At 36.3% G+C, this 25,241-nt stretch overlaps 1 protein-coding gene across 1 annotated transcript in view; it reads left to right on the forward strand.

Annotated features, from left to right (window-relative positions):
- SATB2 (SATB homeobox 2) overlaps positions 1–25,241 on the forward strand; it is a 232,445-nt gene that overhangs the window by 75,640 nt on the left and 131,564 nt on the right. The window contains exons 4-5 of the mRNA XM_069070136.1: positions 15,373–15,499; positions 17,087–17,210. Coding sequence (XP_068926237.1) covers positions 15,373–15,499; positions 17,087–17,210 — 251 coding nt within the window. The remainder of the gene's footprint in view (positions 1–15,372; positions 15,500–17,086; positions 17,211–25,241) is intronic.

A 25,241-nucleotide genomic window follows, 5' to 3' on the forward strand; every position in this document is an offset into this window, starting at 1 on the left:
TTTGGATCCACCCTGTGACCTGGTAGATAAATTTTCACCTCATCTAGCCTGGATCCAGACATCCACTTCACTGCTTTTTTTTTTCCAAATGCTTTTTTAACTTCTGATTTACATCATTCATTTCTGTCAGATTTTGAGTTACAAATTTCCTCCCCGTTTTTCCCCTACCCACTGCCCCAAAATAGCAGTCCCATAGGATATCCCCTCCTCTAATCTGCTCTCTCCCATATTTTCTCCCATACCCCTTTCGACTTTTCCAGTGGATCTCTATGCCCCAGTGCCTATAAATCTTATTTCCCAATTACATGTAAAATAGTATTAATAATAGTATATATATATATATATATATATATATATATATATATATTTAAACATTTGATTTTAAAACTTTGAATTCCAGATTCATTCCCTTCCTCCCTTGTCCCCCACCCTTACTGGGAAGATAAGCAGTTCACTATAGGTTGTACATGTGTGCTAATGCAAAACAATAACATAGTAGATATATTGAAAAAGACTGACTATATTTCCCTCCCTCCTATCCCACCCCCACTTGGTCTATTTTCTACTTTGATTCCATCCCTTTTCAAAAGTGGGTGCTTCCAACTTCCATCCCCCCCAGCTTGCCTTCCCTTCCATCATCCCCCCTCTCATACCCTTCCACCCTACTCTCCTGTAGGGTGAGATACCCTATTGGATGTGTATTTCATTCCCTCCTCAAGCCAAATTCAATAGGAATAAGGTTGACCCATTCCCTTTCGCCTTCCTATTCTTCCCCTCCATTGTGACCATTTTCCCTGGCCTCTTCTATATGAGAGTTTACCCAATTCTGTCTCTCCCCATCTCCTCTCATTATATTCCTCTCTTACCTCTTAATTTCACATTTTAAGTATCATTCCTTCCTGTTAAATTGGTCCTATGCCCTCTATCTATGTATACCTGTAAACATATGCCCATATACCCTCATATATAGACATATATGTATTTCTATTCCCTTCAACTACTGAGAAAGGTTTCATAAGTTACTATTATTGTTTTTCCATGTAGGAATGTTAATAGTTCAACTCTGATAAGTTCCTTATGATTTCTTTTCCCAGTTTACCTTCTCATGCTTCTCTTGCTTCTTGTATCTGAATGTCAAATTTTCTATTCAACTCTGGTTTTTTCAACAAAAATGCTTGAAAGTCCTCTATTCCACTGAATTACCATACTTTCCCCTGAAACATGACACTCAGTTTTGCTCAGTAGGTGATTCTTGGTTTTAATCCCAGCTCCTTTGGCCTCCAGAATATCATATTCCAAACCTTTCAATCCCTCAGTGTAGAAGCTGCCAGATCCACAATATTCAAATTGTTTCTTCCTGGCTGCTTATAATATTCTCTCCTTAATCTGGGAATTCCAGAACCTGGCTATAATATTCCTAGGAGTTTTCTTTTTGGGATCTTTTTCAGGAGGTTATTGGTAGATTCTTTCAACCTCTATTTTGCCCTCTGGTTCTAAAACATCAGGGCAATTTTCTTTGAGAACTTCCTGGAGGATGCTTTCTAGGTTCTTACTTTGATCATGGCTTTCAGGTAGTCCAATAATTTTTAAATTATCTATCCTAGATCTGTTTTCCAGGTCAGTGGTTTTTCCCATGAGATATTTCACATTGCCTTCTTTTCTTTCATTTGTTTGGATCTGTTTAACAGCATCTTGATTTCTCATGAAGTCATTAGCTTCCATTTGCTCCAATCTAAATTCTGAAGCAATGATTTTCCTCATTGAACTTTTGAGATTCTTTTTCCATCTGGCATATTCATCTTTTTAAGGCCTTTTTGAGCCTCTTTTGCCATTTGAGTTAGTCTATTTTTTAAGGTAGTATTTTCCTCAGTCAGGCTGTTGACTCTCATTTTGTAATTTTCTTGCATTGTTCTCTTTTCTCTTCCCAATTTTTCCTCCACTTCTCTTTTCTGCTTCTTAAGGTCCTCTGTGGCCTGTAACCAGCTCACATTTTCCTTTGAAGCTTTTGGTGCAGGAGTTCTGACTTCACTGTCTTCCTCCTGTTCCATGCTTTGTTCCTTTTTGTCCCCAAAATAGGAGTCTAATGTTGGACTCTTTGGTTTTCTTTGTTTCCTTTGCCTGGTCATGTTGCCCCTCAGTCACTTGCCCCCTAGGCTTTTTGCCAGAGTAGGTCTCTGCCACCAGACAGGGGAGCTTTCGTCCCAAATGCTGGGGTTTTCTCAACTGCCAGAGGTATTAGATCAGTGCCCTCTCTAAGGTCTCCACACACTCTGGCAAGCTGGACAGACACCTCAGGACCTCCACCCTAGACTGCAATCCAGATCCAAGAAGGTTAAAGCAAGAGCAATTGCCCCTCAGACTGGTGCTTGGTCTCCCTGCACTCTGCAGGCCAGGAGCTGAAGCCGCCACGTGGCCGCTGGCTGGCTGTTCTGGCATCTCAGCAGCTTCTTGCCCCTGGGGCAAAAGCCATGTACTCCCACTTACTGGGTCCCAAAGTCCAGACTGCACTGACCTCTCACTTTGTCCTTCACATCTATGTGTTGATAAATCTGGAAAGGGCCACAGCTGCTGCTGATCTGGAATCCTTCCAGCCTGTGGTTGGTCAGGCCTGCCTTGGAGCTAAAGCCTTGGGGTGGGGCTGGGCTGGGCTTCCAGAGCACTGAGCTGGCTGATTCCTGCAGGCCTTCTGGGCTGTCCTCAGTGGGAGGTTAGCTTCTCTGTGTCATTTTGTGGGTTCTGCTGCTCCAAAGTTTGTTCAGAGTCCCCTTTTTTCATGGATTGGGGAAGGTGGAAGCCAGAGCAGTGGGGGAGGTCCTGCTTCTATTCCGCCATCTTGACTCTGCCCCCGACTTTTGTCCTTTTAGCTAGAATTGTTGCTCAGGGGGAGGTTCCATTAAACAACAACAACAACAACATCAACAACAATAACACCCTGATTGCAACATTGATTGCATTATTTTGCTTGCTTGATATTCCATTGCATGTTGCTTTGCTCAGTTAACTGGCACATCATCAACTCCTCTGAATTTAGAAATTGTTTACTATTTTTTTTAAAGTTTAGAAGTGAAACCAACTCAAGTAACAAAAAAGCTGACTGTGTGCCATTTTTGAAAAAAAAGTAATTAATGAAAAAATCAATAACATTAAATGAATATTGACATTATTTCTTTCATTTTTCAAAGCTTGATATTTTTCTTAATGAGGATAACCAAGTCCCTGAAGATGAGGTACATATTTTTGTTGATGTTTTGTTAAGCTATTCCATATTTGTGATGTAATTGTTTCAGCAGATATCTTGAAATAACACAGTGGCCAAATGAATGAGGTTCATGTGTGTCTTTTCACCTTTTCTTGATTTTATTTTATTTTCAACCTTACTTTCATCTCCTTTACCTTGAGAAAATTTTGCTAATCATAGATAGATGTCATATATATGTCACAATCATAATCACCTGATTTTTTTTAGGTAGCCACCACAGGCTTATGGTATTATGCTGGGTTTGTATAAATCAAATTAACCAGACATGACCCTTGCCCTCTAGTAGCTTATAGTCTAAAACAGATGGCAAATAGTTTTTTTAAAGTTTACTGATGCATAAAATACTGTCATTCATAATTTTTATCTATCTTTTAACCCAGGTCAAATCTTTTTCATACACACCACTTCAACTGTGGCCTTAAAATAATTTACACCTCTCCCCTCTACTCCCAGAAAATAAAAATCTCAGTCTTAGACATGGACAACTTCCCTATTCCTTCTGCTTATTTTGAATAGTAACATCAGGGAACTTTTCAAGAGAAGCTTCTCTCAAGGGCACAGCTGTTTGTGGCAAATTATCACAGTGCCCAAACAGTGGCTCTGTGCTTTTCTTAGCTTCTTCATCTCCTACTTCATATCATGCAGATATAGGGAGACATTTCTCAGCTTTGGAAACTTCCAGAACATCTCCAGATGTTAAATATAAGTGTCATGAGACTAGGGCAGGTTTCAGCAGATGACCTAGCTTTATTTTTCATCTTTGTGGCAACTACATAGCCAATTATGCCTCAAAAATCATTACCTTGCTAGCTAGCTCATCAGAGGTTTCTCCTGGAGAAATTGTCTGTGGAGACAAACCTGGGTGAACCACTTAGGACACGGAAGTTTCCTAGCAAGTTGTATTTTTAATCACTTCAGAGGAAGATATTGATGTCTTTAAAGTTAGCCCTGCCTGAACCATCCATTTGTTTAGTTCAAAAGAAACCACATATTAGGTTCTTATACAGAGAAAAGGACGGTGCTAGATAGAAAAAGATAGATAATTAGAGTGGGCATAGTCTTTGCTATCATGGAGTTCAAGGTCAACAGGGTCCTTTCGTCTTGTTCCTTTATAGCTTATATAATATGAGAGAGATGAATTTTAGAGCTTCATGTTGTATCTTTTTTGAATATAAAATAAAGAAAAAATGCTTCATATTTAAGGCTAACATTTGATAGAGAAAGAGATAGAGGAAGACAAAGGGAGCACACTGGAAGTATGTAGAATTTGGGAATATTTTTTGGTAAATATTGACAACTAAGTAGTGACAATTTTCTTATGGCCATAGAGCTGGAAGTGATCTTAAGAAGTCTTCTAGGCTAGTCAGTTGTAACCAAAACCTTGTGGAAAATGATCAAAGTGTCATATTAAAATCTAAACAAGTGATAGCTTATCTCTTCAACCTAAAGGAGAGGCTACCATCTGCTATATGTTCTGAAAGGTTTGTCATTTTTAGGATCCTTTATTCATCTAAATTCTTGAATATCCCCACAAAAGAGTTGCGAAAATAGGATAGGAAAATGTGAAAAAAAGACACATTACCAATTTCAATACATTAGAACCTAGGCAGCAAAGGAACAGCCAGGTATTTAAAATTTTTCCCTTTTTCCCAGGATATTTTTAAAGGGACCCTTTTGTTCAGAAACACCAAAAGTGTTGTCATTTTGTAATTGTTACTACCACATTTGCTTCTTGTTATTACAGCTTCTCAGACAATTACTGTGACATGAGTTGAGCTGAAAAATGAATAAAAATATAAAATACAAATTAAGTGTACTTTTCACCTTCGTGTCCAGTTGCAGCAGTTTCTTTAATATTCAGGATACCATTATAGTATACACTGTCACTCTACCTTATAGAAATAAAAACGATGTATACCAGGAGGAGAACTAAAATACATATGTTGCACAATTTATGTAGTGAATGGTGTTCATAATGGTGGTGAACATTGTGATTGTGTATCCTCCAGACACTGAGGTACTAAAGAAAATACTGCTGGAAAGTTTCAGCCACTGGCAGAGAGAATACATGTAATTGGCATGAAGAAATGAAAAGCAATTGTATTTTAAAATTCTTATTGACAGTTAATAGCATCTGAGAACACTGGCATAATTCGAATTATGAAAGGCATCTGCTAAAATGCAGTGTAGCATGTTTGTCAGTAAACTTTTTGCTATAATTTTGATTACTGAAAACATTTAGTTTAATGCTTTTTGTGCAAAATAATGGAAGGAACATCCTTTGTATCAATATATTTTTCAATATGAAAGGAAAACTAAATCATCTTTACCCTTTCCCTTCCAAAAATTAGTCCATTAGCAAAGCTTATGTCAGGTATTCTGTTCATTTTGGGACATAAAATATGAAAATATGTGCTAGATGAAATATTTTTTACCCTATGGTAGTAGGTTTATGAATAAAATTTTGGAAAGAATAGAACTTAAGTAGTTTTGTGCAACGTATAGTCTTCATTTGTTATATTCATTTTAAACAACAATCTCATGAAATAAATAAGTGAATGTCAGCCATGTTTTTTCCATATCCTGACCAATATTTTGGCTGTTTTTCAAAAGAATTGGAATTTTGAAAATTAAATAAAGGTTTCTGAAATACCAACTTCAGAAAGTTTTATTTAATTTGGGAAATTCTGTTCTTTTTTTCAATAGGGTCTTTATTAATTTAGCCTTGTTACTTAGTGCTTATGTTAAATAATCTAATAAAAGTCAGGGTTATAACATAACGTTTCCCAAATGTGAAGCAGCATCTATTACATGAGACAAAATCTTTACATGGTAAAATGTAAAAGCATGTATAGAGTTACAGGCCCCAAAATAGTACTGTATATATGCTTGTGTGTATGTGTGTGTACATACACATATACATACATTGTATATAAATATATGTAAATACACTTATACACACATTCAGAATATATATACATATATGTGTGTATATCTAATTACATACACACACACACACACACACATATATATATACATATATATTTCAATTAGAAGACTTTAGAGTAGATTCAGCCATGAAGCAGTCAACCCTGAAAAAAACATGAAAGCTTGATTGTACTGCTATGTGATATCACTATTTTTTTTTCCTGACAGGTTTAAAATGTGCTCTTTATTTTCCTGACCTTCATGACCTTTTGGGTGGCCATTTCCCTTGCAGTAAGAGAGGTCTAGTTTATAAAGGAATAAAAATAAGTGCTCTTATCAGGACAGAAAGTTCCTTTATTATACACAGGGACAGAAAAGCCCTCAAACACCTAACATTGACTTTAAACTATTTGGCTTCCCTTTGTGAATAATTCCTCAAGTGGTACACCTACAGTTGTCTGCTAGGATAGGATATTATTCATTCAAAAGATGTGGGTGTACTTGTTGATTTTAGATAATGTTTACATCACAATAAAATCTCATAATTTATTCTTGCCTGTCTCTGAATTATTTATTATAGTATAGAGTTTGGTGGTTGGGTTTTGTTTTGTTTTTTTGTTGAGGGGGTTATTGTTATAAACATAGGATTAGGAGTATTGTTACCAACTTACCAATTTATCAATGGGTAGCCTCCCTGAATAGGATGCTGTGGGTTTTATTCATTAGGATTTGTAAAGTTCTTTGTATCATATAAAACACTGAAGCGTGTTATTTCATTTTCCGTCCACCTCCACACCAATATAAGCCGCTTAAAATATATTGAGCCCTGAAAATTAACCTGGAGTGTACTGAAGAGTTTGGTTAATTATAATAAGTAGTATTAAAATGGAAAATATGTGCACTCAGAAAACACGTTCATTGTTACTACTTTCTCTTTCTTCCTTGAAAAGTCATTCCCAACACTGGCTTAACAATGATAACTACAAATTATGCCTTTATGCTTCTATGGTTTGATGATATACTGCAGTCAGGCCACAGGTTAGAAACACAGGCTGAGTTATTATATACTGCTGGGTAGTGATTTCCTGTGAACTGATTTATGGATAAATAATTCTATGTTCTTATTATATAGGACAGACAGTTTTTAATTTCTTTAACAAAGCACAGCTGAACAACAGAAAATTATATGCTCCAGCATAGGGACAAGACCACTCTGAAGAGGATAAACAGATGCAATCAGAGTCACAAGGGTCTACCCGTCTTACAAGGGGCCTCATCAGCAGTTGGTGTACTGTGGAAATAATGTAGTGAACTGGGAGCCCCAAAGCTTAGTTATTCTGAGACCAGAGTTTTTATTGATAGGCATTTGTAGAGATTTTTACTAGGGAGTTATGAAATATATAAACACCAGTTTTTGGATATTAATGCCATTGTTTCATTTCCCTGGGCTGTTTTCATTGTTCTATTAAAATCAGTGTTAAAATGCACCCGAATTAAAGGGAAATTATTTGTAAAATGATATTTTTACGCAGTAACAAGAAATGTTACTAATAACTTTTGCTGATCTGTATAAAACTTGAAAAATAGACCTGTGGGTTTTGTTTTGAGATACACTATAGATCTCCCTTATCAAGAGCTCTTCTGCCTGTGCTGCTTTTCTGTTAGTCGATATATTTATATACCTTTTTTTTTTTAACCTAACTGGTGCATGCTTTATTAACAAAGGGGATGTTTCTTATCTTTGTGTCATGGATGGAAAAAGGAAATTTCCAGGGTGAACGGTTGAAAAGTGAGGAGATGGAACTTGAAGTTCTCCAGTTTACTTTCATCTCTATAATTCTAATTCTACTAATCTCTTAGTGCCCCAGTTTCCCCATATATTAGAAGTCATGATTATATATCCAAGGGTTATGAGGATCACTTTAAATATGTGATATAGGAAAATTCTTTGAAGAAAAAAGTAAATCCAATATAGAAAGGCAAGATAGTTTTCCCATTGATTTGGAGAGAAAAATGCAAAATTTCTTGTATAAAACTCAAACATATTCCTATATTGCTCTCTGCTTTTCTATGTCAGTCGAGGGCCCAAGTGAACAGATGCAGGTACTAAGTGTATACTATTTTGTAAACTATCTTCTAGCCCTTAATTTGAAGATAATCATGGTTGTCTAGTTACAAAAGAAAGAATGAATGGTGATAGGATTACAAGAAATTAAGTTTAAAAAAAGAAAAACAACATTTTGAGTTCAGGTTAGAGTCTGTCTGTGTTTTATTGAGCATTGGCTCTTGATTTAGAGGATCTGCATTCCAATCCTACTTCGTACTTACCTGTGTGACCGTCAGGTGAGTCTCCTCAACTGTAAAGTACTATACTCAAATCCAAAGTCCCTTCCAACTCTAGAGCTGTTGGTCATCTGTAATCCTGTAGGAACTTTGTCTGACCCAGTTTTCAGGTTGCTTTATCACTGGCTTCAGCACTTGTAGCTCACGTTTCATCTTGCTCTCTATAGCGATTGAAAACAAATTGGATTCAACTTAAAATTGGCTGCTTTCCCCCCACCATGCTGCAGAGCTTCATTAAGACAAGTTACATTAAGCAGAAATTTCAACATTATCCACAGTTTTAAGCCAGTTCCTGAAAACAAAAGCTCAAATTTAATAATTTGTAATAGTTATGTTTATTACTTATCAAATCAAACAGTATATATAAACATACATATTTGTATATAGTATTGTAAAAGAGCACTGGGCTAGGAGTAGAAATCCCAAATGTCAACTCTGTTTCTGATTTATGTGACCTTAGGCAAATGTCTTTATTTCTCTGGGCATCAATTTCCTTATCTGAAAATGAGAGGTGTTGGAGTAAATGATCTGAATTCTCCTCCAGTGATAGTATTATATGAGTGAATAGGTGATGTGGTTAGCAGAGATAAACTACTCTATTAGATGGCATTTTCGTTGAGGGCAAAGATTGAATTTGTTGATATTAATATCTTACATAGTGACTTGCAAAACTGTATTGAATGAATGCATGAAAGCAATTAGTCAGACCTCTTTTTAGGTTAGTATCTCTTGCTTAGAGTTATATTTAAAAGTTCAAGACTTTAGGACAATATCAGATTTTATACACACATATATATTTAAGACACTTGTATATATGTATACACATGTCTCTCACACATACACACTCTCTATATAGGAAGTTCCTTTAAACATGTTAAAACAGAATAAAATAAAAGTTACAAAGGTATGGAAAAGTTCTTGAGGGTGGGGAACATTTTTTATGCCCTATAAATCCTAAATCAGTGTAGTATATTATGGATACTAAACAAATAATTGAATAAGTAATATTTACTGGATAATAAAAGCCCTTTCACCTTTTGATTAAATTATATGTAGATTTTAATTCATCCTCAGCAGGCAGTAATAAATTTTTTTAAAAACCTCTAAATGCTAATTAATATCTAACAGTAAAATGAGCCAATTATGACTATTTTGCATATAAAAAGTTTATTGTAATAAATTGTAGCCATTTAGTGTAATATTTAGTTTCTTGGGGTAAAAATTACTCAAGTAAGGATAATTATTTTTTAAAATAAAGTTCAGTCATGAACTGACAGCAATTTAAGATATAGCTTGCTACCTGATTTTTTGAATGTTTTTGTCTGAACATATGCAATTTTAATTTATGTTGCACTAAATTAAGGTGACTAAAAACTATTTTGTATGAACTTCAACTCCCAAACTGAGCTCTGTAATGTAAGATTTCAAATAGTACCTATGTGCCTATCATAGTACCCAGCGCATTGGAACTCAGTAAATATTTAATGATGGTGATAAAATTTCTGTTAGAAACAATAAAGCTGATCCAGGGAACTTCGTTCATGTGTGAACTATTGACAATTTGAAAGATTGTACTTCTTAAATACTTCTTCATAAACACAGATTATGTTCATTCCCATGTTTTAGTCAAAGTAACCAGGAGAATGATGGTATTTTGTTAGAAATAAGGACATCACCAGGCATATTTATTTAGGGTGGTAAATGAGTTCAGTTTTGAAAGTACATAATTGCCAGCCTCAGACACTTAACACTAAAACTAGCCGTGTGACCTTGGGCAAGTCACTTAACCCCAATTGCCCTACATAAAGCAAAAAAAAAATTTTAAAGTACATAATTGAAGGAGTTAGCAAAACATTCAGAGGGAAATATCTATTTGGCAGTTGGGAATGTGTGACTAGAGCTCAGGAATGAAGTCCAGACCTTTCTGACTTGGGAGTCCCTACATAGAGGTCATCCTTGAAATATAGATTTTTTAAAAATATAAATAATTTGTTTTTAGTTTCAGCATTCACTTCCATAAGATTTTGAGTTTTGCATTTTCTGTCCCTTCCTTTCTTTCCCCCTCCCCAAGACAGTGTGCAATCTGATATAAGCTCTACTTATGCTTTCATATTAAACATGTTTTCACATTAGTAATGATGTAAAGAAGAATTAGAACTAATTGGAGGAACCATGGGAAAGAAGAAACAAAACAACAAAAGAAAAGGAGAGCAAATGGTATGCTTCCATCTGCATTCAGATCCCAAAATTCTTTCTCTGGATGTGGATAGCATTTTTCATCATGAGTCTTTTGGAGTTGTCTTAGATTCTTGCACTGCTGAGAAAAACTAAGTCTATCAAAGTCAGTCATTGCACAATGTAGCTATTACTGTGTACAATGTTCTCCTGGTTCTGCTCCTTTCACTCAGCATCAGTTCATATAAGTCTTTCCAGGTTTTTCTGAAGTCCATCTGCTCATCATTTCTTATAGCATAATAGTATTCCATTACATTCATATACCACAACTTGTTCAGCCATTCCCCCGTTGATGGATATCCCTCAATTTCCAATTCTTGGCCACCACAAAAATAGCTGCTATAAATATTTTTTGTACATGTGGGTCCTTTTCCCATTTTTATGATCTCTTTGGGATACAGACCTAGAAGTGATTTGCTGGGTCAAAGGGAAAACCCTTTGGGCATAGTTCCAATTTACTCTCCAGCATGCTTGGATCAGTTCACAACTCCACCTGCATCAGTGTTCCAATTTTTCCATGACTTTTCCAACATTTATCATTTTTCTGTTTTGTTATGTTAGCTAATCTGATAGGTGTGATGTGGTATCTTAGAGTTGTTTTGGTTTGCATTTCTCCAGTCAATTGAAATGTAAATTTTGATGTGAACTTGGAATGAGAAAAGGTGGATGAGGAGGTTAGAACCTTTGGACATGCCAATTGCTGGGGTGGAGAACCTGTGGCCTCAAGGCCATATGTGGCTTTCTAGGTTCTTGGGTGCAGCCTTTTGATTGAGTCCAAGTTTTATAGAACAAATCCTTTTATTAAAGGGATTTGTTGTGTGAAGTTTAGATTCAGTCAAAGGGCCATACTAGAAGACCTAGAGGCCCACAGGTGGCCTCAAAGCTGCAGGTTCCTGCTTCTGGTTTAGAGGATAGGCGGAGAAGGAAAAGCAAACGTTGAAGAAAAAGAAAGAGCAGACACAGAGGTAGAGGATTATCACTGATAATACAGTGCCATGTAAGTTTTAAGGGAGGAAAGCCAAGGAGGGAATAATCAACAGTTTCAAAAGCTGAAGGATAAAAGATTCAGGTATTTAAAAGCCTAAAATGTATTAGAGCAATTAGTCTTGTTTTGCTTGACCCCATAGAGCAGAACTAGGAGCAATTGGTGGAATTTTACAAGTGACAAATCAGACTTGATGTAAACACACAGGCAGACACACACAGACAGTTGCATGAAAATGTAATAGCTGCTTCAGGAGGTAATGGATTCTCCTTCACTGGAGGTCTTTAAGTAGATAACCACTTGTTGGGTATGGTGTATTCTTATTCAGTTATGGGTTGAAATTGATTTTATCTCAGTTCCTTTCCCACTCTTAGGTTCTGTGATCCCATGAGGCTAGGGACAGAGAGAAGGTTTTGAATATGACTCCTGTAAAATCATTGGTGGTGACCTTTGAGAAAATAGTTTCAGTAGTAGAAAGCACAGAAACCAGATTGTAGGAAACAAAAGAGAGTAGAGAGAAAGGAGTGGAAATGATGAAACTAAGGGTTTGGCAGCAGAAAATTAGGAAAGAAAAAAATGGTAGCTTGATGTGTAGAAGGTTTATAGGAAGGAATTTTTAAAAGTTTTAGAATAGCATAAATGTGAGCATGTTAGGCAGAAGAGAAAGGACCAATGATTAGGGAAACATTCAAGATGCTGGAAACAGAGGGGATAGTTGATACTGAACCTTTTATTATACTTTTCTAAAGAAACCAGGAGGTCCTTGAAAAGTGAACGAGTGAATTAAAGAGGAATAGTTAATGAACACATAAAAGTCCTTGAGTAAACATCTTTAGAAAGATTTCATCTTCTCTTTAAACAGTAATAAATTCCCCAGATTAAAACTTAATTAGTATTACAAAAAATGGGTTATTAAAGTGTATGAAATGAAGGGAGAATTCTAAAATGTAACTCTACATAAAGGATTTGCACACATAGATTATGTAAAAAGCTTTCAGAGGGAAAAAAAAAATCTGTTCAAATAAGTAAATGTAAGCTGGACAACATCACTGCATTGACCTAAGATCCTTTACCTAAAGATTACCCTAAACCAGGGTTCCTAACCACTATGTAGCTAAGTTCAATATGATATGGGGGAAAAAAAACTCATGAAGTTGCTTGAGAAAATAACATGCGTCAGCAGCTTAGTTCCAAGATGTAAAGAACCTGAGGCAGGTGTTCTGTGTGAAGGCATTAAGTTTTGTAACACCTGTGTGTGTATGTTATTCTAGCCAAAACAGTGTCCTTATGAAGATAGGTAGGGAATCAGTCTAAGTAAAAGTCAACATTTCCTGTAAGGCAATTTGCATGCTATTTCTCATGGAGCTTTGCAGTCTGATTTTTAGTTCAGAGGATCATTTCCAGTGTGGAATTCATTCTTAGTAACTGAAATAACCTTAGTAATCATCCCTCTCTTTCTTCTCTTCTCACTCCAATACTGTCAGCAGCACATATTTGCAGATGGAATTCTCTTTTTGTGCAGTCTGTAATTGAATGGAAAAAAGACCTTTTAAATGGGATCAATTTAAATGCATCTTATGGGTTATCTGTGGGATGTATACTAACTTTAAAAAAAGACATTTAAAATTGAGGAATGATTTTAAAAATAGGTATGTATGTATTCTTTGAAATTTTTTGTGTTATCTTTTTAGGGGGCCCTTGTTTTTGACTTTGAGATAACTTTGATGAATAAAAGCAACTAAACCACGTCTCACTGTGTGACTGGCTGGTGGACTCTTGATGTTCACTTCTTGGCTGATATATGTTGTGTGCTATGCACTTTTCATTGTCATGAGAGAGAATGTTAAGAAAACTATCCCCACAAGAAAAACAGCTTTTCTTGGCAAGGGAAATATGACTTAAGGAGCCAGAACTAGAGACATACGGCGATATGAATGAGATCTGTGTTACTTTGCTGGATCTGAGTCCAGGCACTATTTATACTGCAGCATATTCAGCACCAGATTGTTAAATCTTAATACTGAAACAGTGCATCATTTTAATATTTTTGTTCTGTTTATTCCCTGTTTTCAAGCATTATGTCAAGCATTACACATTCATTTATTCAATCTTGGACAGGCCCTACCCTTTCCAGAAAGTTCATTTCATATTATTTCAGTATTGCCTAGTAGCTTGATTGTTTCTGTGATGTGATATTCTATTAAATCTATTTCAGTATTCAAGTGCCCTCTATCTTTGATAATGAAAAGTTAGGTTTAGTAGTTTACAGCTGCATTTATAATGACATCACTTGTGATATTAAGCCACTCAATTGGCCTATTTCTGATCTATTAATGAAAATTGTGGCATGAATAAGTAGTTTCTAACAAAATTGTGACCATTAGATTGGCATTTCAGATGAATAAAAGAAGCTATCTTGCTTGGAGAAAATGAGTGCTACATCTTTAACTTCATCAGTACTACATGGATCCCAATCATTATGAATTGGCCTATGACAGTATCATCTCAATAATAATCTCACATTTCCTTTCCTACCTTTAAAAACAAACAAAAACAACTTTTAGACTCTTTCATGAATGTAATTTCTGTTATGAGGGTTTCTAGATGGTGGGAGGAAAGGGGCAAGGAAGGGAATAAACATTTATTAAGCACCTACTATGTACCAGGCACAGTGCTAACCACTTTACAAATGTTTTATCATTAGATCTGATTTGAGAAATAGTGTAAAATGTGTGAAATTTTTTTTATTAAATCTGCTTTATAGACAATAGAATAGACCTTGGAGGTCATCTCGTTTAAATCCTCTCAGTTTTTTAAATGAGGAAACAGGCCCTTGGTGATAAAATGTTTGCTCATGTTTGGTTACACAGATTGGCAGTGGAAGAACTGAGCTTCAAACTCAGGGCCTTTGACTCCAGATCCAGCTTTTTTGCCCATGTACCATATTATTTCTTCTGTTTACAGTCTCCTTTAGGAAACACACAGAGAAAGGGTGCTATTGTCACTACAAAGAGCTGGGGTATAAAAAGGAACTCGAAGGCAACTCTGCTATTTTTTGATCTGTGGTCAAGTATTGTACTGCTGCTTTTTGCCAAGGAAAGCAAACCCTCTGGCTGGTGAAATACAGATCTGGAAGTGAACTCTAACTACTTCATCAATTCCAAATGCTATTCTCACTGGGAATCACACCACAGTCAGGATGTAACTGTGTGCTGAGCCCACACACAGGAATTTTTCTTGTTCAATTCAAAACCAAATCTTGTATTTACTTAATTTTTGTCTGCGAAATCAGTAGTCCAGAATATTTAGTACTGGTCTTAAGTTAGAATATAAAGACTTTGGGGAAGGGCAGGAAGGCATTTTTAATATCTTTTTGGTTTCCTAAGCAATTAAGGAAACAGGAAAAACATTAAAAATTATGATTGCAAATCTCATCTTTTATCTTTACCTTCCTGTAGAGGTGGACTCAGTTGTCAGGAAGAAAGAAATTGCTCATTGCTCTGTGATATAAAACTATCTCTGAATCAGTCCTTGAATGCTGACTATTGTATGACTTCCGTTAAATTGAAAAGGTTTAATAAATAACAGATAAATGTTTATTATCTCTTTCTTTCCTGTTCAGGAATAATAAAGCTAGGGAGGTGGAATCCTCTCCCCCTCAGTTATGTGACTGATGCACCAGATGCGACAGTAGCCGACATGCTACAAGACGTCTATCATGTTGTGACATTGAAAATCCAATTACAAAGGTGGGTGTCTCTGAACATCTGTCCTTTCCTATTCTCTGAGCTGCTCTGTCGATCATAGCATTTCTACAGAGATTAGCACATCCTGTCTTCATTAATTTCAGGGCTTTTGATGAAATGAAAAGGAAAATGAAGGGAAGAGGGTGCTTCATCAAGCTTCTTTACAGTTTACATTCCAACTGTTTTATATTTTGTTTTCTGAAGCACTGAAGTGGGAACCAGGACGAAGCTCGATCAATCATTAAAAATCTTCAACCCTGAAAGGGAACTTCCACAACCTCTAATTTAATGGGTCCTCCAGGCCTGATTAAATGCTTAGCACATTGTATTTGAAAAATAAACATCTCTGCTTTTTCCAGGATTTGGATTTTGAAGGGGCTAGACTGTGTTTTTACAATATGCTTAGGATGACTGACTGGGAGCTTGAGATTTTTTCCTTCACCTGTAGTGAACTTTTCAGAGAGGAGGAAAACTATTTCTCTGATGAATTGGGAATTACTTCCTCTTTTCTGACATCCTGAACAACTATGCAGCTAAACTTAATTCTATGTTTTGTCATATTGCCTTAGTGCCATTTCTTTTCTACAGACCCTCTTGGATATTCCACTCTTGGATATTTCTGGTAATATTACCCTCAGTGATATCACCTGACATTTCTAATGATTGGGGAATTTTTTGTCCAATTAGCATGGAAGGGTTAAATTGGGTACATGAAAAACAAGTGGTATAATGGATGAATGCTGAAGTTGGAATCGAGAGCTGTGGGCAGTAGTCAAAGTTCTACCAATTGTTAGATGTGACTTTAGGCAAGTCACAAATACTTCTCTGAGCCTCAGTTTCCATAATCTATAAAAAGATGTCAATAATATTTGAACAACTTTCTTAAACAGGGTTGTTGTAATACCCAGATGACATAATGTAAGTCACGTGCTTTGCAACTACAAACGTCAAATATATGTGGGTTCTTACTTAGTAGACTTACCTAGTAAGATAGGTTTAATAATCCTGTTCTCTTGTAAGAATGTTCTCATGCTACTTACCTCCATAGTCAACCTGTGAATGTGTAACTAGACTCTTCAAATTATACTAGGGTGGGTGAGGATTTAAGATTTTCTGTAAACTTTCTTACCATTGTATTCATTAATTTAAAATGACAAAAATCATGTTCCATATGTTTGGGCTCATATTACCATCCCACTTTACATCTCCAGATTAATTAAAATATCTTTCCCCTCCTCCTTTCCCTCCGTCCCCATCCCAAAAGCTGCATTGCCTAATGTCTAAAGTGACTGCTTTTTCCCAGGCATTTGTGTGGCCTGATTTAAACAGACTGCACTGGGCTCCATCAAACCCCAGAGGAAGCAGCTTTGTACACATGTTACATCATTTAAGTAGGATTGGATCCCATTCTTGGCATATATGGTCATTCTCCTATTCCCAGCAAGGTCAATCCCTAACAACAGTTCACCTTGAACGAAAAGTCTAAGTCCAAGAGGGACTCTATGAAGGTCCATTGGTCTTTGTTAAGAGAGCAAGTCCTTGTGCAGTAGACATTTCCATTTCACTCATTCTTCCCCTTGTGTTTTTCAGTTGTTCAAAGTTGGAAGATCTGCCAGCAGAGCAGTGGAACCATGCCACAGTCCGCAATGCCTTAAAGGAGCTGCTCAAAGAGATGAATCAGAGCACGTTAGCCAAAGAATGCCCGCTCTCCCAGGTCAGTATTGCAAATTGCTGCTCTGAGCAATCTAGAAAATTGATGAGAGTTTTCCCCCTTCTCCCCTCCTTGATGCCCTCAGTTTTGGGTTTTGAAATGAAAATTTTACTTTCTGTTTGGCCACATTCTATCTTGTATTTCACTTTTATTTATGAGGCTCTAATAGGTCATAAGTAGGACCTCTTAGGAATGGTGGCATGGTAAAGTAATGAGTCAGCAATTTGTAGTCCCTTTCTCTCACATATCTTTAAAAAAAAATCTTAGCCTTTTCCCAGTGGGCAGACATCATTTTTCTACCTTACATTTCTGAAGATAACCAGATTTTGTGGCTAATTCTCAATATGAAAATATACTAGTAACTATTGTTCAGTCATTTCAGTCATGTCCTACTCTTTGTGACCCTGTTTGGGGTTTTCTTGGTGAAGATACTGGAGGGTTTGCCATTTCCTTCTCCAGCTCATTTTATAGATGAAGAAACTTAAGCAAACAAGACTGAGTGTTTTGCCCAGGGTTGTACAGTGTCTGAGGTCAAATTTGAACTCAGGTCTTCTTGAATCCATGCCCAGCACTCTATCCACTGTACTACCTAGCTGCTTAATTTGTAGTGAACTGTTTATAACCTAGCTCCTGCTATTTCTATTAGTTTTTTTTTAACCCATACACATGTATGCATATATATGAATAGGTAATATTGTGGAGAGAGGAGGGGAGTGAAAGAAAACCTTTCTCATTTTCATAGTCTGCACTTATGCTAGGCACTTACACAACATCTTTCTATGGCAGCTTAAGATGGGTGCAGTTGGAACAGGAATGCACTTTTATTGTGTTGGCACTATTAGAAAGCCATGTTTGATATTCTGTTTCCTAATGGGATTTTTCAGAACTTGATTTAGTCAATGAGCTACCTCCATTGGAAGCATTGTGGCATAGAAGAGTTTAGTTCAGGAGTCATAGGACCTCACTTTAAATCCTGCCTTTGAAGCTTATCACCTCTGTGACCTTAGACAAGTTTTTTTTTAATTTCCTGGGGCCTCAATTAACCCTTCTATAAAATGAATGTATTGGACTATGTGGTCCCTTAGGTCCCTTCCAGCTTTAGTGTTATGATAATACAAACTGTTGAGCGTGAGAATTGCAGGGAGAGTCAGCTAGGTCGTGTAGTGAATAGAGAGAGCACTGGTCCACGAATCAGGAGGATTCTATCACTTAGCCCCAAAGATTTCCCCCAAAACAGACCAAATAAATTGAAGGGAGCCTGGAAACCTGATTATATCATAGGATAAATATCTTGATTCTGAAGAATCCATTAGAAAGGATACCATAGATGTAGACTCAATATTTTACATGTATGTCCAGAAGTTAATTTTAGAATCTGGATTCTTTGAGGTAGAATGTATTTGTCCCACAGTGCTATATGGGAAGGCCCTTGTAATGTAAAGTTGTTCTCTATTTCTAAAAAGTCTGGATGAAGCCTCTTGGGGTGTCTTGAAGAACCTGACTGCCAGTCAAAAAGCCTGTATTTCTAAGTTTTTTTTTCTCTTTTACAGATGTATATACTTATCAAATCACACACAAAATAAACATTGAAAATTATTGTAAGAAATTGGGGCAGACAAAGAATCAATTTGGGGTAAATTTTCAAACTTATCCTAAATCTCAATATGTTTTTTTTAAATATATGAGCACAGGAAATTGCAATAATAAATTGTGTTGTTCCTTGTGCAAGTTAGGGAGGTGCTTTCCACCTGTCACCAAAATCAAAGAGAGCCTTGATTGGATGTGGGCAAACACCTGAACTGCACACAAATGAATCTGAGTTTTTTAGGGAAGACACTTTGAACATATAGAAATTTTAGTTCAAACCTTGACTTCAGTTGTCGTTAATTATAAATCTGAATGTGTCTGTGTCTAATATCCATATAATGATCCCAACAGTGTTTTGGAAATGAGGAAAACATTGGGGGCAATGATTTAATGGTTACTAAACAATATATTTTTATTCAAAACAGAAAATTCAGCCACATTAACACAATCAAGTGGTTTTGACTCTTGGTTTGCTTGATTTGAGCTTATACTCATTATCTGATTGTCTGGTGCTTAGAGCTGATTGACATATGTGGTAAAGCCACAGGGACAGCTCTTTAAAACGCAGATTGATAACTTTGTAAATACATTACATAAATTTAATCACCTATATAGTCACCTTGAGCACTCTACTTAGCTCCTCAAAGTTCCATGACTTATTCAGAATCTAGAAGGTAGAACTATGTATCAGTTTGTTCAAACATAAAATACTGGAGAAAGCTTTTATTACTTATTGAGCCCTGGAAGAAAAAAAAAGGCCAAATCAGTAGCTTTGTGTAGACAGAACCTTTGTTAAAGGAAGGGGGAAAAAGGTAATTTGACTTGAGATTGAGTTACTCAAGTAAGGGCAGGCATGCCTTATATAAAATTGCCCTACCCACAGCCTTCAATAATGTGTCTATTATATCTTTGCTTCTCAACTATATTGTTCTTCAGACAATCCAGAGCAACCAGCCCAATTTGAATATTTGCTCCTCATTTGTTATGGATCACAGAGATTTTAAGCTGGTTAGACAAATAGCTCACTTATAAGGTCTGTGCCCTTATTAGCAAAGAAGCATCAACTTAATTGTTATACCAAGCTGCTTCTGAATGTAAAGCACAAAAGTACATAAAAAACTCATGAGAATCTTTAAATTTTTAGCCAAACTTCTGTAAGTTCAAAGTTATTGCCATTTTGATTGATTCACTCATCTAGTTTTTTAAAGAATGAATGAAAAAAGCATTTACTAAAGGCTTCTGTGCCAAGTGCTATGTGAAATGCTTGGAATGGAAATAGAAAAATAAGACAGCCACTGCTCTTAAGGAACTCATCCTCCAAGTGGCAGAGTGTAGCTACAATGTGAATGGCAAGGCCCAGGAATCCTTAGGACAGTGGAGTGTCTGTCGAATGGGAGCTTCCCACTACCACTGGGAAGTGGTAAGTGGTCCTAAGGGTTGGATTGTAGAGGGGATTCTGGGTTCCCTCCAGCAGGAGTAGGGATTGAGTGGATAGATATGTTAGTGTAAAAAAATAAGAGGGAAGAGATTTCCAGGAAGACTGGGGATAGGCTCTGGGGTGAGATAGGGGGAGAGGTCACCCCTCTTGATATAACCTGTGGTTGGTTGAAGCCTTTCAAGTACCCCTGTAGGGTCTGGGGCAGTCTTCAGTGGGAAGAGTGGGGAAGAGGAAAGGAAGTTTCTTCTTGAGACTGACTTTGCCCGAGTCTTGCTGGATGCCTGTGATGGGGAGTGGGAATATGAGTCCTACCTGGGACTACCTCAGGGGGCTCAGTTATATGTATAATGCATGCATGATGATGGATGTATGACACAATAAACATATATGTACACATGTTTATGTATATGTAGGTTGCATGTATACACGGTTTTTTTTTAAGCCACTGATTGTATATGTCATTATATTTGCTAGCTAGATCTCAACATAGGTTTCAGCAGATTCCGGTGAGGAAAGCATTGGCATCTCATTCTGTATATTGTTGAACTCTTTGCTTCTTGTCCTTTGGCCAACCAGCCCTTTTTTTCACTTCTATTTTGCCATCTGTATTCCCAAACCTCAGACATACATCTGATGATCATTGCAACATCTTAGGTTTGTTAACTCTCCAAGCAATATTAGTTTTACCCTCCAGAGAAATCCTCTTATAATCTCAGTGCTATATGTGTGTGTGTATCAATTTAAATGCTTTAGAGTAAAATTCTGACTCCCCAGGATGATATTATCCATTTATGAACTTTACTCTGGATTGTACTGGATACCCCACTACTGTAATACATTTTATCTGAAATCATGTTTTTTGCAAGATCAACAATATTAAGTGAAGTATGTTTGTAGTGATGCTAAATATATGTATATATATGTATATATATATATATATATATAAATTATTCATTCATAGTTAAATGTACCACACCATATCTTCTTATTGGAAATTTTTGCAATATGTTTAAAACAACTTTGTTTTAAACTATGTTACATACTTTCCTAAAAAATTCACTGTACCACATCTGTATTAATATATGACATTTCTCAAATTGGCTAACTGTGTAAAGAATGATTCAGTGTTCATTGACTTGACTTTCTTATATACTTAAATGAATGATTATAAATGGATTTTCATAGCTATCTCTGTGATATTCACCCAAGGTTTTTTGATAGTTTAACTTGACACATTTTTCTGTGGTTGTAAAGATCCTACTAGAGAAAGGAAATAGCTTGATGGAAAAATGACCTGAGTGGATGACTGGATGGGATATGAAAGTGCAGTCAGATTTGGGCCTAGTTGGTTGTAGTAAGATAGGTAAGTTTGCAGTCACTCAAAGACATATAGCCTTAAGATTAGAGTTCTAAGACTTTAGTAGGTTAATTTCTCAAGGGATTTGGGTCAGAGACTAGGGTCAACTAATCCAGCTTCCTCATGCTAGTTATTGCATTGATCTGACTAAAACTAATATACATCAGAAATGATCATCCCCACCCCCTCTTTTCTGGAGGTACTTTCCTTATGTCTAAATAGGAACTTGAACAGTTTAACTATTGACTGGCACCAGGTAGTTTCTTTCAAGGTCTAGCTTGGGAGATTGGAAAGTAATACTATTTATGAAAGGTAGGCCTGTAGTATCTCTTTACTCAAGTTTATGGAATAAAGAGAAGGCAGAGAAGGGTGCTATAATCTTGTTTTGATGATTTTGTAGTTTTCCCTCAACTGAGGTTAAACTTGAATTACAACTACCAATCTCCAGGGCAAATCATACTTTATAGGTTTGTATCTATTCCTCCTCTACCTCTTGCCCCCAAATACAACTACCGTTACTAACAACCAAAGCCATCAATATGATATAGGTTAAGTTGGTCTAGTACAGACAGTAAAAACACCTTCAAAAGAGAAAATAAGATGGTATAACAAAATGGCAGCATGGAGGTTATGTAGTCTGTATGGAGAAAGAGATATTGGGGAAGTTTGTAGTCAGGGCACCAGTCTAATACTGCCTGATAATGAGACATTATTGATTTTTATGTGCATGTACATGTGAGCCTCACTAATTTTTAAAGCAATAGCTGGCACAGTTTCATTCTCTGTATGCTAGTTACGTTTTTTCTAGTCCCTGAATTAGCATAGGGTCTCATAAAACTCAGGGTGTAGGGCAGCCTCCTTGATATTCCAAGGACAACTCTGCCTACTAGGAGTTGGTCTATGTGATAAATCAGGATTAACCTATAAGCTACATGTGTCAGGGACTTCTCTAGGTAATGGATTCCTATCTGGTTTAGTCTGAAAAGAATGAGCTCTGCTTTTCTGTGGCTCCTACCCAAATGCATACATCATTTACTCGTTCCTTCTTTGATCCTGGAAACAATATTTGAGGAAATCAGTTATTTAGCCTGGCACTGATGGAGTTTTTTTTTTTATCAGGATATAGTAAAGCTGCAGACATTGCAAAGGTCTTTCCAGATTTCTGGTATGATGAATTGTAAGTGTGAGAGAAGAAAAGCTACCATGAGAAGGAAAATTTTGTGTTCCTCTCCAACAATAAGTCCCAGGATAATTGTTTCTTTTATCTCATTCAATTTGTGACAATCTAGCCAGACATCACTGAAAACACTTAAATCCTGTCTATACAAAACCAAACTAAGAAATCAATTAGTTTGAAGTCAAACTACTAGTTTAACTTTAGTTTAACTTTAACTAGTTTAACTTAACTAGTTTGACTTTAAAGTCAAACTACTAGTCAAGTCAATGGAAAGCTAATCAAATCAATTGTCCTTCTTTAGCAAAAGCAGATGATTGCCTAAATGATTTTTTTTTGTTTTGGTATTTTTGGAGGGGGAAAGGCAGGGCAATTGGTGTTAAATGACTTGCCCAAGGTCACACAACTAGTAAGTGTTAAGTGTCTGAGGCTGGATTTGAACTCAGGTTCTCCTGACTCCAGGGCCAGTGCTCTATTCACTGTGCCACCTAGCCTCCTCCTTTTTAAAATATTTAACTAATTTTTCTCATTGGATATAGAACTAAAAGGAACTTTAGGGATAAACTAATCTAGCTATTCCCATTTTACCAAAGAGGAACCTGAGTCCATGAGAATAAAAATGACTTACTTGAGACTGAATTCTGGTATCAGAGGCAAGATTTGAACTAAGGCTTCTTACTCCAGACTCCAAACATTGCCCTCCTGTTTGTGTCAAATGCAGTCTAAAACTTTATGTTTTATCGAGCAGCCAAATTCATGTGTGTAGCCTAAGTTCATTTCTCCTCTTATTAACCCCTTACCTATGATATTCAAAATCCAGAATATTGCATTTTGTTCATCAACACCCCTGACTGATCCTGAAGAACACATCATTCTAAAGCAGGTCTGTACAACCTGTGGCCCTTGAGCCGCTTGCCGCACACCAAAGGATTTCAGGTGACCAGGAAAAAATGTAGAGGAAAACATCCTTTACATTTCCCCCAGTCTCTTAAAATCCTTTGGTGTGCCCATGGGCTGTAAGGCCACAGATTGTACAGGTCTATTCTACGGCACACCTAACTCTATAGACAATTCTTTCCTAGGCTATCAAAGTGTTAATAAAGAGGTGGGAACTGAGACTGTGACAACTTCAAACTCTAATTTCTTGGATTAGAATTTAAAAAAAAATTTAGGATTCCATTTTTATGATGCGTAAATGGTGAAGGTAAAAAAGGATAGGTGAAGGCTGCTTATTGGCATTGCATGAATTTGCCACAAAACCATAATTCATCCAAATCAATTTTTAAAAGTGTTACCAAATTTTACCAAATGTGAAATATCATCTGAGTTTCCCCCATGCTCACTCTCTTGACAACAGCAGATTACAAAGAAGTCTCCTCTGAAACAAGCAGCAGACTAAATTTTGCCTTATATTCATATATGTATCAAATTATCTTCACACATGAATGAGAAAGGGGAACATTCCATACCTGTTTTTTCCTGCCAATGATGACCAACTTGTTAGCCCAAGAGGGCCTCTACTTGCCTAGAAGGGGATTCACATTACTACTAATAGAAAATATAATAATGTACTCTGAAATTATTATTTTAAACAACAACAAAAAACCCTAGCTATGCTATGTACTTGAATCTTAGATGCCCTTAGCATAAAGTTGTTATTCTAACCAATAAGGACTTGTAAGCTAAAGTTTGGGAGGTTGTTGGGGGAAGGAAATCTGCTTATTTTCTTTATCTGTAAGACTTTTTTCCAAGTATGTCACACAAATAATTTAAACTTTAGTTATTCATTTTGGTTGTTCCTATAACCTTTGAAAATTGTCTTTAGGTCACATAAGTTTATCTAATTCTAAACTTTTTATTATGATTTGTTTACAGATAAACTGGGGTAATAATTTTACATTCTTATATGTACCATCTTTAGCTTTCTCTCAAAGAAGCTACTACACTGTTGGCTGTAGAGATTACTACTTCTGATGAAGTTGGTAATACTTCCCTTACTTAATGAATATTTCCATCCTTAACCTTCAGAAACAGCTGAAATATTGTGGCCTACTGCAGGGGTGGAGAACCTGTAGCCTTGAGGCCACACATGGCCCTCTAGGTCCTTGAGTGCGGCCTTTTGACTGAGTCCAAGTTTTATAGAACAAATCCTTTTATTAAAGGATTTGTTCTGTGATGGTTGGAATGTAACCTTGAATCCTGGAACTCTAAAGAATAGAATTTGGCATGAGGTCTTTCTATCTTGGATCCTTCAAAGGTGGGTTGGTTACTGAAGTTTTTAAAAGAAAAATTCCTGTTTCCAACATTGAGATTGTTCTACAGGATGGACCCCTGGATGCTTTTATGGCAAGGTTCCAGTGGATTGGATTCAAGTCATGAAAAAAATGTACAATGTGCTTTAGGGCCAATTCATATATTTTTTAACCTAATAATATGGCATAAAAGGATCTTAAAAGTCAGTTAGCATGTCTCTCTATC

This window comes from Petaurus breviceps, unplaced genomic scaffold, assembly GCF_028583685.1.
Source record: "Petaurus breviceps papuanus isolate PSGF00001 unplaced genomic scaffold, PetGlider_PUasm1.0 90804, whole genome shotgun sequence".
NCBI classification, from domain to species: domain Eukaryota; kingdom Metazoa; phylum Chordata; class Mammalia; order Diprotodontia; family Petauridae; genus Petaurus; species Petaurus breviceps.